The sequence below is a fragment of the Erpetoichthys calabaricus genome, chromosome 2 (genome assembly GCF_900747795.2).
Source record: "Erpetoichthys calabaricus chromosome 2, fErpCal1.3, whole genome shotgun sequence".
Classification (NCBI taxonomy): domain Eukaryota; kingdom Metazoa; phylum Chordata; class Cladistia; order Polypteriformes; family Polypteridae; genus Erpetoichthys; species Erpetoichthys calabaricus.
The window spans coordinates 109,499,986-109,517,161 of record NC_041395.2 but is presented as its reverse complement, the minus strand read 5'-3'; the positions used below and the strand labels follow the sequence as shown (position 1 = coordinate 109,517,161).

At 37.7% G+C, this 17,176-nt stretch overlaps 1 protein-coding gene across 23 annotated transcripts in view; it reads left to right on the top strand.

Moving 5' to 3' along the window:
* Positions 1-17,176, top strand: part of LOC114645325 (uncharacterized) — a 239,951-nt gene that overhangs the window by 93,586 nt on the left and 129,189 nt on the right. For all 23 annotated transcript variants that reach the window (XR_007934090.1, XR_007934089.1, XR_007934094.1 and 20 more), the window contains exons 5-6: positions 3,249-4,809; positions 13,525-13,585. Coding sequence is in view for 17 of the 23 variants with exons in the window: in XM_051922686.1 (XP_051778646.1) it covers positions 3,249-4,809; positions 13,525-13,585 (1,622 nt within the window). In the remaining 6 variants the exon portion in view is untranslated. The remainder of the gene's footprint in view (positions 1-3,248; positions 4,810-13,524; positions 13,586-17,176) is intronic.

Here is a 17,176-nt window from a genome sequence, read left to right as displayed (position 1 = left end):
TTTCCAGTTTAGTTTCCAATTAGTTTCTGATTTCCATATAACATATTACAAATTTGTCAATAATTATTATTTTTTTCAGTTTCTGTTTTATTTCCTTGTATAAGTAATGTTATTTATATTTTTTCCTGATACAGAGTCAGTAGGTACTTTTTCTTTTCTGGAGCTTGTATGGGTCCAGTAGTATTGCTTTAAATTAGGGTTCAAAAGGAGCACAGTGAACCATCAGACAATTAAGGTTACAGCCACATTCTTACTGGGCCCAGTAAACAATGTTACTACCTCACAGATTCCTGTGTAGGGTTTCTGTATAAAATGGCGCAGGATGAGTGTAGCCATGTACATAAGACGGCCCTACAATGGACTTGCACGTTGCCTCAGTCAAATAATGCTGCAGGGATAGCCCCAACACCCTTTGACCCTGAATTGAATTTATTGGTTTTGAGAATGTTACATTACCAAATTTCCATGTCCATCTCCTTAAATCTGATGGAACATTAACTTGATTTGTGCTGCAGTCGTCTCACCTTCATTTAGAGTTAAGGAGATTCTTATAGCTGTTCACAAACTAACTTATAATTGAATGTTTTTAATTTGGATTCTGCCTCCACAAGAAAATGATATCTTTGCTTTGTACTTGAATAATACAAATGGTTAATTCTGTAAATCATTCTCATCAATGCCATAATTCAAAATGTTATTCTAAACAGAATTAAATTTTACTTTTCCGCTTGAAGAAGATATCTAACCTCCAACCTAACTACATAATTTTCTTTCAGTGAATTTTTTTCAGGAACAATTCCCAGTAAATTTCTGGTAATACATGACCCAGCATTGTATAACTTTTCTTGGATTTATTTCCGTTCTTCAATCTGCTCTCTGTAAATTCGGGTTACCTACGCATATATTTACCTACACATATATTTTGTCTTGACAGTGCCACAGGAAATTCTCAATGTTAAGGTAAAGCAGATGGAATACTAGAAATTTAGAAAAAAATAAGTTAATGGGGGCACAAAATTTCTACTTAAGAATTTTTCCAGTGGTGTAAAAAAGGAATTTTTAGAGTTTGTGACAACCTGATCGGCAGTCAGTATGGCCACCTTTCTTAATGAAGAGAGACGTTTCTGGCCAAGAAATGATAATTGTATGATACAATAAAGATTTGAATATAAACTGACTATATATATATGTATATATAGTATATATCAATTGACTGTCTGTATTTTTGCACTCAATGCATTTTCTCCATCGTTATAGAGGTTTCAAGATTTCCATCTGGCATATCTCCATTTCCACCATTTGTATAGTACCTTTTCAAGTCTCCGCTGCCATCAGTCATTGACCTCGGTAAAGGAAGCTCATTGTCACTATGGTGCTGATCATCAATGTTTTAGTCTATTGCTTTAATCATTGTCTGACACTAAAAATGCCCATGCAGGTGTCTCCATGTGCACATTAAATTCTTGCTTGAATGTGAGCCATTGGAGGCTCCTCTTTCACACCTAATTAAATTACTGCATGCTAACAACATGACATGTCTTTGTCATCCATTTTCTCACATTCAACTATGAACATACAGCTTAGACAAGTGAAAGATGGCAAATGGAAGACATATTTTATTATTGTCAGATACACAAGCTAAGTCCAATATGCTCATTATTTTAGGTATCATCTTCATGTTATTTAATATAGGAGATATAAAATATCTCCTTTGCTACTAGTATTGGATGAACTATTGAACACACAATAAATTTTAAAATACTTCAAAGTATTAAGCAAAAATATTAAGAATTGTAAACTATTTACTATTCTATTACTTTTTTTACAGTTGAATCTATTGATTAGCTTGCATGAATTAGAAAACATTAGGTAAAGACTTGGGGTTTCTTCAAATATACTGTATATCAGTTTGAAGAAATAAAAACTGATAAATTGTTAAGCATAAAATATGTAATATTGGATTTGTGCATACTTTAAAATATACAAACAGTATAAAGTGCTTTGGACTGATTGAGACCTTTTATGTGCCTGTTGCTGTCAGGGTAGTTTTGAATCACAATTGCTGATTTTCATTTCCTCCAATTTCTTATCAACACCTTTAATTGCTCCTGTTTAATCAGACAGATTGTTTCATGTGTTAAACTTCTATTACTCAACATACTGTATACCCAACTGCCTACATACTCTGTTTTATAAAAAAAACATATTGGATATATTATCAAAGGAGCAGATAATTCACATGAGGTTTCTGGCAAAATATATTGTTTCTTAAATTTTTAATATTTCCTATTTATTTTCTATAAGCACACAATTTCCAGTGATGTTAAGAGGCTTGTTCTTCCATAAGCTGTATTCTCTTTGTGTCACTGCTCCCGGTTCTCAGGAGCATTTAAGTTAACATATTTTTTAGCCAAAAGAGAATTAATATGTCAACAAATCATCAAAGAATGATCTTTAGTACTAGTAGAGTAGAGCGTGATTTTGAAAAATGTGTATTTCTTATTGTAAATAAATAAAAAGTCTAGCTAAAAAGGCACTACTTAAAGGCAGAAATCAGAGCTGACTAATAATTTGAATGGTAAGATAGTCAGAAGTCATGAAGATTCCATAGTAACATAGTTTAATACTTCATTCTTTAAATGTGCATAGCATGTTCACCATTGTACTAATGTGAAACGTACTGTTTTTATTCCATTAAACTTCTGTTTCTTACAAGCAGTCAATTCTGACAAATAAAGGATTCTTAGCATAATTAATATATTCCTGCAGCCACCAAAAAGGAAGGTGAAATCATGAAAAAGGAAAAGCTATTTATAAGAAAGAATATGTTACTTTAGGAATCTACCTTCAGAGAGAGGCAGTTTACTGTAAATGAAATAGCCATTTCCATAAATGCCAGGGGAGTCTTTCAACCCTGAATTATATTACAAACATAGAAATCAATACACATCTTGCAGAACTACTGTGTATCTTTTGTGTCAGCACATTACCAATCTCAAATCCTCCATTAAACATTATTGTCATTGTCTGACTCAATAAAAAACAAAAATAGAATTGACTTTTGTATCATTTTATATGCCATAAAATTCAAATTAGAAAAGATTAACTTAATATATGTATTTGCAGAGCCGCTCTGTCCCATTTTTGCTACCTTAGGATGTCCATTGCTGTTTTGAAGCAATCATTTTTTCTTGTGGTTTTGTCATGATGAGTCTAACATCCCTTTATGTTTTCTCCTTTTATCACAGAACTTTCCTCTGATATCACATGCCCATCCAATGAACCTCAAATTAATGCTGACTCTGAAGTCTCCTTTAGCCCTTATCAGTCTTCCAGCATAGTCTTTGACGAAGATAAGCCAATAGCGAGCAGTGGCACATATAACTTAGACTTTGTAAATAATGATGTTATTGATCCTTGCCAATCGGAGCTCAATTCCCTAGAGAAATTAGGTTTAGAGCACAAGCAGCCCACTAGAAGGAGGTCCACTGATTCAGTTCCTGTCTCAAAATCAACACTGACACGTTCTCTTAGCCTTCAAGCTGGGGAACTTGATGATTCCACAAAGCAAGACTGTTTTGGTGGAACAGAAGAATCATCGTCTGCTGTCAGCTTCAGCATAGGAACTGAAAGTGATCATGGTACTTTAAAAAGGACAAGAAAACCAAAACCTGGCTCTTTAAAAAGGAAGCCCAAACTCAAGGTAGACAGTCTATCCGATGTTAGACCAGAAGAGAAAATCTCCCAATCTAGTCCAGACTTATCCTCAAAGAAAAAAATCCCAACCAAAACAAGCACAGAAGGAGAGGCGGAAAATAATCAAGAGGGATCAAGAGCTGAGGGTGCGTTACAGGCCTGTGTTCTAAAGGACCTTCATCATAAAGGCGAAGAAGAAGCCCAGAAAGATGAGATATTATTTAAAGCTGAATCAGAATCCTCTGTTAGAAACCGACAACAAAAATTAGATGTCACTTGTATAGTTCAGTCAGAAAGCCCAGTGGCTGGATTCAGTGTAAATGTACTGGACACAGAAGTTAAGGGAGGTAACAAGACTAGTAACATAGCTGATGAACAAACCTCCCAAGAAGCCACTATTACAAATACCACTGAGGTGAGGGAAGATGGAAACTCCAATTTTGCTAAATCTTCATATGACTGGGATCCTGATAACTATGAAAGTATAAACCCATTTTGTACTGGAAAGAGTAAGCTCTCCAACTCCCCAGTAGCTGTACGGAAGTGTGTTGTTTTTAACACTGTGCCTGAATCTCCTGAGGAAGCACCAGAATCAAGCCAGAACGATACCCCTTTAAACAAGCGGCAATCAATACGGCTGGAATTTGATTACTCAGAAGAAACACTTAATTGTGAGGGCATACAGGAAAACGTAGTAACACCCAAAAAACTGATAAAGAAACCAGGAGGAAAGATGCCACCTAAAAAACTTAAATCTGGAAGTAAGAAGCCCTCAGCAATTGAGAGGTTGGACAGCACTTCTTCAGAACAGTCTGCAAACTTTGATGAGATGCCTCTTCCTAGGTTCTCTTACGACTTTGATCCTAATAAGTGGGATGATCCCAATTTTAATCCATTTTCTTCTGGTAACAAAATGACAAATTCACCAAAATTCTCTAATAAGACTTATAGTTTTGAATCTGAGAGTTATGATGACTCTTTTTCCTTGTCGATCAAAACTGGAAACTCGACAAACACCTCGTTTGAAGTGCCCTCTAATGACAATGAACTAGATGGACTGGATGATACTAATAAAAATAAAAGCACAAAAAAGAAGAAAGCACCTTTAAAGACGTAAGTATTTCTATATATATATATATATATATATATATCTGCTCATTAGATGTTAATTTTACATTAAAAAGTTACACTTGCTTGAATAATACACTTTATATATAAATAAGGGGAGTACTAATAGCAGCACACAGAATAACACAAAGAAACCAAAAACATAAAGAGATTGATATAGTTATTGACCATTCACAGAAAAGAGAATAACAAAGGAAAAGCATGATATAAAAAGTTAACAGAAAAAGATTTTCTGTTTCACTTGCCATCCAGGCCTGACTATGTTAGACTTCTTGTTAGACTTGAAATCTTTTTAACACCTGGTGATGTGGCTGACCCACTTTATTCCTCAAATTATGAAAACAAAAGCATTCCTTTTCTTCACCCCTCACCATTTAGTCTTTCCGCAAACTCACTCCCCAACTCTACATAGACTCAATTAGCTTTTGACTTTAAACCCAATTTCAGTGTGACTTTCAGTGACTCACAGAATTGGGGCAGCACTATGTAATACAATAAGGCCAACAATTCTGAGCTCAATTTCTCTGTGAGCCCTTCACTGCCTTAAAATGCCAACTCAATGGCTAGAAATCAAGTGCTTCCTCCTTTTAGCACTGATGTCTTTTATCTTTATTCTAACAACCCGAGGTCTTGCTTTTTGATACATATTGGTCAAGTTTCACAAGTCTCTGATGAGTAGCCTTCCCTCTTGTGTCCTTGGAGGACATTATATACTTCTTTTAAGGCCTCAGTTCTCACTCTACCTCCATCCCTCCCTAGCTGTGGACACCTGCCTGTGGTCCTTCCATGGCACATTTCTAGACTTTACTAACATTAGCATGAACTTTCTTCTGCACTGGCATTAACAACTGTGGGGAAAAGGAGCAACTATGGGTTCATGTGTTGGGTCACCTCCTCAGTGCATCTGTCAACGTATAACGTTAGACGTAAAGGTTATAATTAATATAAACCAATTTGGGTTAGTTCATATATCAAGGGAGTTCCCTCTTCTTTGTGTTATTGTCATCAAGTGATGGCCACTGCCTCACCCGGGAAAGGGTGGGGATATCGAAGCAGGCGTTGTCTGAACAAGGTCTCTCTGGACTGTGGGGAAAAAGACAGGTAATTAGTGACAGCACCCCCTCTCTCCCTCTCAACTTGACAGAGCCCTGAAGGTGTCCCCTGAATGTATGAACACAACACATTATGTCATTGCTAATGCCGCCTTCTGCATCTCTCTTTCTCTCACTCTTTCTGTATTGTTGCCACCACCCTGCAGTGTTATCCCTGTGTCTTCATTGGTTTTATTGCAGGTACTCTGTTTTTCTTGCTATATAACTAAAGATGTGCATGTAAGATTGCTTAGGTATTCTAAATTGGCCAAGTGGGGCTACATGCAATTAGACCCTGTGATGGGCTGCCTCCTTGTCCAAGGCTGTTTCCTGTCTTATTCCCAGGGATGCTAGAATAGGCACTCACCCTAACCCTGAATTGGATTAAGCAAGTTTCCAAATGTAATGTTAGATTATTTTGACTGTTGTGGGTTGCTCTGAAATGTAATAGTCAGGATACCAAGGCTGCTGAAAACAAATCAGCAATGGAGGTTGCTGGTGGCATATATTTTTGAATGTACAGGATTTTCCAAAGGTCAGAGTTTTGGTGTAATCATATCCAAAGTTATGATTCTGATAATTGCCCTCTAGTCCAACTGGCTGGATAATATGAGTCCCTGTCTTTTTGTAATAAAAATCCAAAGTGGTATTAATTTTGGGGTTGCCAAAAAAGAGGGCCCTTTGGAGTTTGTCTCATCATTTTTGTGAAGTTTAGTTCCTAAAATTTTCAGCAGTCTTTTATGGTGTATACTGGTTTTCGGTTCAGTTTTAAGGCAAAAGATGAACAGAGGCATCTAGGGATTTTCTTTAATCCCTCTTCCCCTGTGGTTTTCGCAGCATATATACTGTGCTGTTAATATAGTGCTTGTTTGTATGTGCTATATATAAATGAAAATCATAGATAGATCGATAAATAGATAGATAACAAAATACATTTTTAAATGCAAAGCAGTAGTCTGATTACTATGTAGGCTGAAAAAAATACACTGCCTGGCCAAAAAAAAAGTCGCCACCAAAAAAAAAAAGGTCACACACTCTAATATTTTGTTGGACCGCCTTTAGCTTTGATTACGGCTCGCATTCGCTGTGGCATTGTTTCAATAAGCTTCTGCAATGTCACAAGATTTTTTTCCATCCAGTGTTGCATTAATTTTTCACCAAGATCTTGCATTGATGATGGTAGAGTCTGACCGCTGTGCAAAGCCTTCTCCAGCACATCCCAAAGATTCTCAACTCTGGAACAGGGTAAATCTGGACTCATCAGACCACATGACCTTCTTCCATTGCTCCAGAGTCCAATCTTTATGCTCCCTAGCAAATTGAAGCCTTTTTTTCCGGTTTGCCTCACTGATTAGTGGTTTTCTTACGGCTACACAGCTGTTCAGTCCCAATCCCTTGAGTTCCCTTCGCATTGTGCGTGTGGAAATGCTCTTACTTTCACTATTAAACATAGGCCTGAGTTCTACTGTTGTTTTTCTTTGATTTGATTTCACCAAACGTTTAAGTGATCGCCGATCACGATCATTCAGGATTTTTTTCCGGCCACATTTCTTCCTCGAAGACGATGGGTCCCCACTATCCTTCCAGTTTTTAATAATGCGTTGGACAGTTCTTAACCCAATTTTAGTAGTTTCTGCAATCTCCTTAGATGTTTTCTTTGCTTGATGCATGCCAATGATTTGACTCTTCTCAAACAGACTAACATCTTTTCCACGACCACGAGATGTGTCTTTCGACATGGTTGTTTAAGAAATGAGAAGCAACTCATTGCACCAGTTGGGGTTAAATAACTTGTTGCCAGCTGAAAGATAATTGCCCATGCAGTAATTATCCAATAGGAGGCTCGTACTTATTTGCTTAGTTAAATCCAGGTGGCGACTTTTTTTTTGGCCAGGCAGTGTATTTTGAAGGTCTACCTTATACCCAAAGGTTTTGATTCCTGTAATCTTTTAAGGAATCTCATAGAATTTCATTTTTAAGATAATCCGTCTGTAAATACCACAGACAAAGCAATGCTGTTGTTTCACTTATGTTGTCTTGCATTCAACCTGAGATTTGGTCCTTTTAAAATTAAGTAAGTGAGTTTTACTGTTGATCATTGAAGACAAAAAAGACCTGGCAGGGTCTTGAACAGTAAGTAGCCCTGACAGTCTTCGTGACTAAAGTGAAAGCCTCACATTGTGTGACAACTTTACAGGTCACCAGGGCTGTTTAATGTTTTGTTTGGATTTGTTTAAGTTCACATTTGTAATTATTGCTCATAACTTGAGGGTGCATTTAAACTGGTTTCAAAGCAGGTTGTTCTAGTTCAGTTGATCTTTCAGTTTTATATACAATTCAGAAGTTGTTGTAATAACAATTAGGCATGAATTCTATCTTCCCACCCTTTCTGAATAATGCTGAACCATTTAGATTACATTTCAGGTACATTTCACAGTTTTAACAATATATTGAAAATCAATTTATATTAATTTGAATAATTTTTGTTAATCAATTTTTAATGATTATATGAATAATTAGTGATTTTTGTATGGGTGCCAGATTTTTTTATTATTTGTGTTTTATGTTGGTTGCTGCTGTTACCTCACAGTTTCAATGTCCTGGGTTAGACCTCGTACCCACAGTTCTTCCAATTTTCATGTTGCTTTTGTCCAAATACTCTTAGCAGTTTTGTTAATTTTCTATTCTAAAATTGGCCTTATGTGCATGAAAGTGCCTGGTGATGGACTGGCATTTCAGCCAACTTTAGTTCCTGACTTCTGCCAGATGTTTTCTGGATTAGCTCCTGCTCCCTGCAACCTTGTAATTGAAATTGAAGATTTGGAAAATGGGTGAATGGCATTTGATAAGTCATGGAAAAATATTTAGTTATTTTGCTCCTTTTAACATATGAAAAGCAGTATTTGACACTTTATATTAGCTTCTGTAAAAATCCATCCATCATTTTTTTAAACATGCTTTATCAAATCCAGGGTTGGGAGCAGGACCTCATATGGGGCTTAATGACACAACCTTAAATGCAGGTCTTGGGGAGAAAACCAGAACAAACAACACCCACGTGAAAAATAGGACGGCCTTCAATATCCACATAGAGGGTAGCAGGGTGCAAATTTGAACCTAAAACTATGTACCTGTAAGTCAGTGGTGTTAACTACTGTGTCATAAATCTCAACCTCAGAATTCAAACTTGTTTTACAGAGGTGTAAACAAAAAAATAAATAAAAAGAACTCACCCTTTTAGTCTCTTTAGGACTTTCAGTTGGCCTTCATTTTCTCATTGGATGATGGAATTGCAGACTCCAAAAATAAAATGGTGGGGTGCCAACCAGGTCAACCCATTCAGTTAACAACAGTTTAAACAAACCATGCTCACGTTGGTACTATAAACATTTGTAAAAGAAAAGAAGCCAAAAAACTGCCTCTCGAGGCAAGGTTAATGACTCTTTTGAGTGGGTCTGTATTCAGACGAGTTCCGCCTTGAGGACTGCTCAGTCCAAAAGAAAGACGCCTCCTTCCAGGGCTTTATAGGGGTCTGACCGGAAGGGGAGGGGTTAGTTACCCTAATTGGGCGTCTTCTCAGCTGTGTGTAAAGTAAGGGAGACGACATTAGCAACAGCACCCCCTCGTCCAGGAGTGGTGTTACATACCTCAGATGAGTATAGAAGGTGACACTTAATATAGTGAATATAGTAATGACTTCAAAACCTTTTGCTTACTGGATTGTTTTGGGATATCTAGTATGCATATTCAACTTTTACTGTGTAGTGAACAGCATAACTTGATGTGTATTTACATACTTTAATATTAATTTTAAATTCTATCAATATTAATATAAATGACTTAAAACAAAAAGAACAGTATGGAATAGTGCTGTATCTTATATTAAATTGTAGTCTCATTTGACTTGCCATTTCTTTAACAACAAAAATGTCATATTGTAGCAATTTTTTTCTTTGTTAAATCCATTTTGGTCTCTTTGTGCTTGAAATATAAAATATTAGCACATCTAATATAATACATGGTAGTAAACCACTTTTAAACAAAATAGCCAAAATAAATGGCCTAACAAAGACAGTAACCTAGGTTTTGACAGTTTTATTTGTGACAGTTCTTCCCATTTGGCTTTTACTTCATCATTGCCCATTTGGCACAGATGTCGGCTTTGAAAGCACAAAGTTTTTAACCCGCATATGCCAATTCAGGACAGGGTGCAATATTTAATATCTTAAATTCTGCATTCCTCAGTAACCTGCTTCTGTTCATATTAGAATGGTGTTGACTAAGAAAGACATGGCCCTGAACACCAGACACAACTCAACCAAACATATATTTAGGTTAAAAGGCAGCTTAATGTACAATAATTCTTTTACAAGATTCAACTAGTCCAGCAAAATAATAACAATTGGTCACCTTCTTCTTCCACCCTTCCTCCATAAGTGGTATCCATGGCCTCCCAACTCTCCCTCTCTAATGTAGAGCAGGCAGCTTCTTTTATCCGGACCCAGGAGTACTTTCGGCACCAAAGCCTTGTACATTGGAAACCCCCCAAAGTAGCAGTAGTGCCTCAGTGTAGCTCCCTCTGGAGGCACTCAAGTACCAACAGGGCTGCCCAACAGGACTACAGCTCCCAATATGCCCTGCAGGTGTACAAATGGGAGTTCTATCAGAGGGATACTGCCACCCTGTGTACAGGGGGAATATATGGCCCTGGTAAGCAGTCTCACTCTGTCCTTCCATTATGGCCTCATGTCAGGAAAGCAATCACCATCTAACTCCTTTGGGATGTCATTGCTTTCATTATGGCATTCACACACTATATAAAATAAGCCATGCTTCATAGATTTAAACTCACACCTTTAAAATTTTGGTTATTACTTCAATCATCTTGTTTGCAATTTATAGTAAAGGGTTTGATCACTGGTTTCTCATTTCTGTACAACCGCTCTTTCCATACTGATAACATTTTTAGCTGTTAGAATTAAACTGCGAGCTTTGTCAGCATACTGCATGCAATGTGTCTAATCATATTGACGCAGACTTTGCAAAAATGTCTAAGCCTATTACATATGTATAAGCCGAAGAGAAATTCTACTAGGAACTGAGGTCTGTAATTTAAGATGGCAAAGTACGGACTAATAAAGCTGCACAATTTGTGTTCTTTCCGTAGCCTACCTAGAATTTATTTTCACACATCACAGTATGAAAAACGTTAAATGCAAAAAAGCTGCTAAAAGCACCAAAGCCTGAGCCTTCCAGTCTGGGTCAACCCACTTTTTATCTTAAGAGGCTGTAACTGCAAGAACTGTAATTGTGCCAACGGGCCTAGAAAAGGCTCAAGCCAAAGTGTGCTGACCTGACCTAACTCAGAAAAAAAGTGCAGTTTATCCAATTACTTGCTGTCATTAAACATTTATTAGTTTAGCATTCTGTTTGAAGGAGTACAAACATATACATCTAATCAAATTCCGGGTTCAGACACAGCCACTAACACCAGACACAAGACAAGAAACAACCCTAGACAGAGCACCAGTTCTCCACAGGGTACACACTCACACTCACTTAACTCTGGAGACAGTTATAGGTGGCCAGTAAAACTAACACACACATATGTTATTAGGGTTGTTGGAGTACAATTGGAACACCCAAAGTACAACCCACAAAGACAAAGGTAATAAATGCAAATTCTATATAGACAACAGCCAAGTGCCAGATTTGAACTCAGGATGTTGGATCCTTGAGGCAACAGGGCCAACTCCTACATTACCAAATGTAGAAGGATTATTTTGTAATATTATTTTTCCCTTTTGTAGATTTTTATAATAATTTCCGATTAACATTAGAAAACTCATCAGTCCAATTATTGAATATCGCTTCATCCATTTCATAGCTTGCTGGGTTTTGACCTATCCTAACAGGACTGAGTTCATGGCAGAAACCAGCTCCAGACATGTAGTCATTCAATCACAAAGCACACGCAAAAACACAAACCACACTTAATCACGTTTAGTCATTTTACAACTACAAGCTAACCTCACATGCATGTCCTTGGAATGTGGAAGGAAAACAGGAGTGCTCACTGAAAGCCGACAAAGACATGGATAAGATTCACAAATACCACACCGTCAATGTGATAAATTCAGCAACAGTTTTAAATGAATGAATATGGAGCTCATGATGTTTATAGGACTGTAGCTTTGACAGTACCATCGTGCATTTCAAAGAAAGCCATCTAGAGGCCTTTGAAATTTGGACTTAAGACTTAGGCCCAGTGGTGTTACATGATTCAAAAGTAAAAGAATGGCACGTGGATATAAGAGCAGTGAATAGAGAAATGACAGAAAGTGGTAGCTTACGCTGTGTTATTCTTAAAAATGTCTGAACCTTTGTTAGAGTTGTCTGGAATGTTCTGTTTGCTGAAGTATGTATTATCATAAAGAGATCTGTTGATTATACACTGCCTGGCCAAAAAAAAAGTCACCACCACAAAAAAAGGTCACACACTCTAATATTTTGTTGGACTGCCTTTAGCTTTGATTACGGCACGCATTCGCTGTGGCATTGTTTCAATAAGCTTCTGCAAAGTCACAAGATTTTTTTCCATCCAGTGTTGCATTAATTTTTCACCAAGATCTTGCATTGATGATGGTAGAGTCTGACCGCTGTGCAAAGCCTTCTCCAGCACATCCCAAAGATTCTCAACTCTGGAACAGGGTAAATCTGGACTCATCAGACCACATGACCTTCTTCCATTGCTCCAGAGTCCAATCTTTATGCTCCCTAGCAAATTGAAGCCTTTTTTTCCAGTTTGCCTTGCTGATTAGTGGTTTTCTTACGGCTACACAGCTGTTCAGTCCCAATCCCTTGAGTTCCCTTCGCATTGTGCGTGTGGAAATGCTCTTACTTTCACTATTAAACATAGACCCGAGTTCTACTGTTGTTTTTCTTCGATTTGATTTCACCAAACGTTTAAGTGATCGCCCGCCAATCACAATCATTCAGGATTTTTTTCCAGCCACATTTCTTCCTCGAAGACGATGGGTCCTCACTATCCTTCCAGTTTTTAATAATGCGTTGGACAGTTCTTAACCCAATTTTAGTAGTTTCTGCAATCTCCTTAGATGTTTTCTCTGCTTGATGCATGCCAATGATTTGACCCTTCTCAAACAGACTAACATCTTTTCCACGACCACGAGATGTGTCTTTCGACATGGTTGTTTAAGAAATGAGAAGCAACTCATTGCACCAGTTGGGGTTACTTAACTTGTTGCCAGCTGAAAGATAATCGCCCATGCAATAATTATCCAATAGGAGGCTTGTACCTATTTGCTTAGTTAAATCCAGGTGGCGAATTTTTTTTTTTGGCCAGGCAGTGTATTTCATCTTCATTAAAAAAACTGAGAAGAACTAATGCTATATGACAACACTATATGTGTTACTGTTTATCTATAAACTAATGTGTAGTTTGGTGATAAAACTCATATTTTTGCTTTCTTGGCAACATTTTATCAAGTTAAGCAAATAATAAAATAAAATTAATGGTGAAATATTATATGTTTTTGTGTATCAAAGATGTTTCCAAACTAATTTTTTTTTCTGTATAATTTCACAGTAACACATTCAGAGTCAAGAAGTCACCAAAGAGATCTGCAGTACTTGACCAGTCTTCCCAGGTAGGCAGTCGCTCTGCTATAGTAATGATCATATCACAGAGTTCCTTTTTTATTTAGTTAGTAAATACTTGTAAGATTTTTAGTGTAAAGGATTATTTAAATGTATTTTTATGTCACAAATAAACTTGAACAGGTTGGCTGGGGGGCTGCTGTATTTGAACACCCTGAAACATCGGAAGCACCCCATCCTAAGTGATGTTCTCTTTTGTGGTTGTATCTTCCAGTAGACGTTTTGGCTCAGTAGCCGAAATGACTGAAATGAAAAAGATGCTTAAATGAGATGGTGGTTAGGTGGATTGAATACTTAAATTAATTAAAAATAAAATAAAAATGACCTGTCTACAGTCTGTATCAGACATTTGCGTTTGTATCACACATATTGGGGCTGTAAACTGCATTGTCACCTCTTAATTCCTGAGCCACAGGTATATTTTCATGGTCTGAGTGTCTATTGCCTGTAAACAACACATTTTCACTAATATAATAATTCATTGATTTCACTGCACAACAAAGTTTGCTTCTTGAACACCGTTGGGTGTTTCTTGTAGATTTTTGAGTGCTGATCAAGAATATCACATCAAAATTTACCCATCACGTACCGTTTCAGTTTTGTCACGATTTTTTCTTATATTTGTATCCAAACATTTTCGCTCCCGTAATTGACTTAACAACGGTTTGTGCAGCCTGGGCATATCCAGGCATGGAATCAGGCCAGGTTGGAAGCTGTTCTGTGGAAGTTGACATCCTGGGCAGGTCTGAACGAGCTTGACGCTGTCTCAGTATGCTATAAAGGTGGCTTGCATACACCGATCCTGCTCATTTGGTTAATATAGATAGTCAGTGTGTATGTATAGTATTAGGATAGTAAAGTATAGTATCTGTAGCAATATAACAGTAAGTAAGCTTGATGCTATAGCTGTTTTGGTGTCGTAGGATATGTCTCGTCAATGTTGTAACAGCCGCGATACATTCTGCTATATCTGTGGTGAATATACACTTGCGCCTCAGAGATGTTGGATGACTGCCCTTGTGAAGATAACTTATCATCTGTATTTCGGCTGCAAAATTGGTGATCTAGATAAGGAATGGGCGCCTCACATTTGCTGTGCGACATGTGCTGTCAGTCTGAGAGCCTGGCTCAGAGGCACTTGAAAGACGATGCCGTTTGCTGTTCCGATGATATGGCGAGAACAGTAAGACCATGTGGCGGACTGTTACTTCTGTTTGTCTGATGTGTCTGGTGTCTCTGCCAAAGACAAGAAGTCAATTGAATATCTTAATCTGCCTTCAGCAATAAGACCTATGCCACATGACGACAGTCTTCCAATTCCAAAACCACCAGAGCACTGGACCTTAGATTAGATGAACCAGATGAAGAAACTGCAATGCAGGGTACTGACAGTGACATTGACCCGGATTTTAAACCGTGCTCATCTGGCGATCCACATCTGATAACACAGTCCGAATTGAACAATTTGGTCAGAGATTTGGGTCTGTCAAAAGCAAAAGCCGAACTAATGGGTTCAAGACTGCAGGAATGGTGTTTGCTGTCACCAGGTATGAAAATTTCTGTGTTTCGAGGCCGACATCATGATATAACCAAATTTTTTGCACAAGTCGACAGTCTCTGTTTTCTGTTGTGATATTGATGGATTGTTCTCGGCCTTGGGTTGTGATTACAACCCGAAAGAGTGGCGTCTCTTCATTGATTCATCAATGTTAAGCTGTTCTGCTACACAATGGCCATGTTTATCCTTCAGTACCTGTTGGCTATGCAGCACACATGAAAGAAATGTATGAGAATATGGAACTGTTGCTGAAGCACGTCCAGTATAGCAGGTACAACTGGAATATCTGTGGAGATCTTAAAGTCGTTGCTTTGTTACTAGGACTGCAGCTCGGCTATACAAAGTACTGTTGTTTCATCTGTGAATGGGACAGCCGTGCTAAAGAGACGCACTATTCTCAACAGAACTGGCTACTCCGTAAAAAGTTAGTTCCAGGACAGAAAAATGTGGCACATGAATCGCTTTTCGACCCGGCAAAGATATTTTTGCCTCCTCTTCACATAAAACTGGGACTCATGAAGAATTTTGTGAAAGCACTGAACAAGGAAGGTGAAGGTTTTTCGTTATTTAAGACAGATGTTCCCAAGAATATCTGACGCCAATATCAAAGAGGGCATTTTTGTTGGCCCCCAGATCAAACATGTTATGAGTGACAAACGGTTTGAAGATCTGTTAGTTAGGCTGGAAAAAATTGCCTGGAAAGCCTTCAAAGATGTTGTTGACAATTTTCTGGGCAATTACAGAGTCCCAAACTACAATCAGCTGGTAGACAAACTTCTCAAAGCATACAAGACAATGAAGTGCAACATGTCACTCAAGATTAATTTCCTCCACTCACACTTGGACTTCTTCCCCGCAAATCTCGGTGCTGTCAGTGACGAATACAGTGAAAGGTTTCACCAGGACATTGCTACGATGGAGAAACGTATACCAGGGCAACTGGAATCCGTCAGTGCTTGCCGACTACTGTTGGACACTGCAACGTGATGCACCAGACATTGAATACAAAAGAAAATCAGGAGCAAAACACTTTTAATTCTGTTGAATTTAATAGCTTATGCGAAACAAAAACGTGACTAAATGCATTATTGTCAGTAAACATATAAAATGTCTATTTCTCAGAGTTCCTATGTGATGCAGTAAAACCAAAACTATATTTGGGCATACCCAGTAGGTACCTTTTCAGGAAGTAAGACTTTTCAAAAAAATTGTTGTGCAGTGTTAGTGTTTTTTTTTTCTTTTATTTTTCCAAGTCTAATTAATTTTGACCAGGAGCTCAGACTTTCTACCACTTTATAAAGATCATGTGTTGTCACTAAATCATCTCTGTGTATGTATTCTTGTGAAATTTAAGAACTTTTCTTTTTGTCTTAATGTGTTTCTAATTTTATTTAGAAGTGTTGGATATTTTATTTACAATGCATTTATGTGACAAATAGCTCAGAAATTTCAAAGATTTGGTCAGATTGGTAAAATCAGCTACCTGTGTTGAGAAACTGAAAATACTTGACTAGTCCAGTAAGGTAAATACTGTGTGGTATTATCTTGGTATATTTGGCTCACGTCTTTATCGAAAGCAGCTTAGCAAAAGGACACTTCACATGCTGTATATTTCATATGCAGGAAATATCCATATTACTAAAATGGTAAACCGGATATGGACGCAGGACCTGCCCGTGGATGCAAAAGACATAGTGCGCAAGTGCCACACAAATCCCCCCCCCCCCCCCCCAGAGTGAAACGGGAGAGACTACTCACGTGCGCAGGCGCCACACAAAAACACCATACCCCCCCACCGGCACCAAAGCAAAACGACTACAAACCGTCAGAGTAGGAAACAAAGTAAAACGTCATAAAGAGGTTAAAGAACAGGGACAAACACATAGAGAGCTTGTTACAGAACAAAGCCCCCCCTCCCCAGAGTAAAACGAGAAAGACTACGAACCGTCTGACATGCCGTAAGCACGATAAAGCGAGGTCAGAAATAAAACACAGAGTAGGAAACAAAGTAAAACTTTATAAA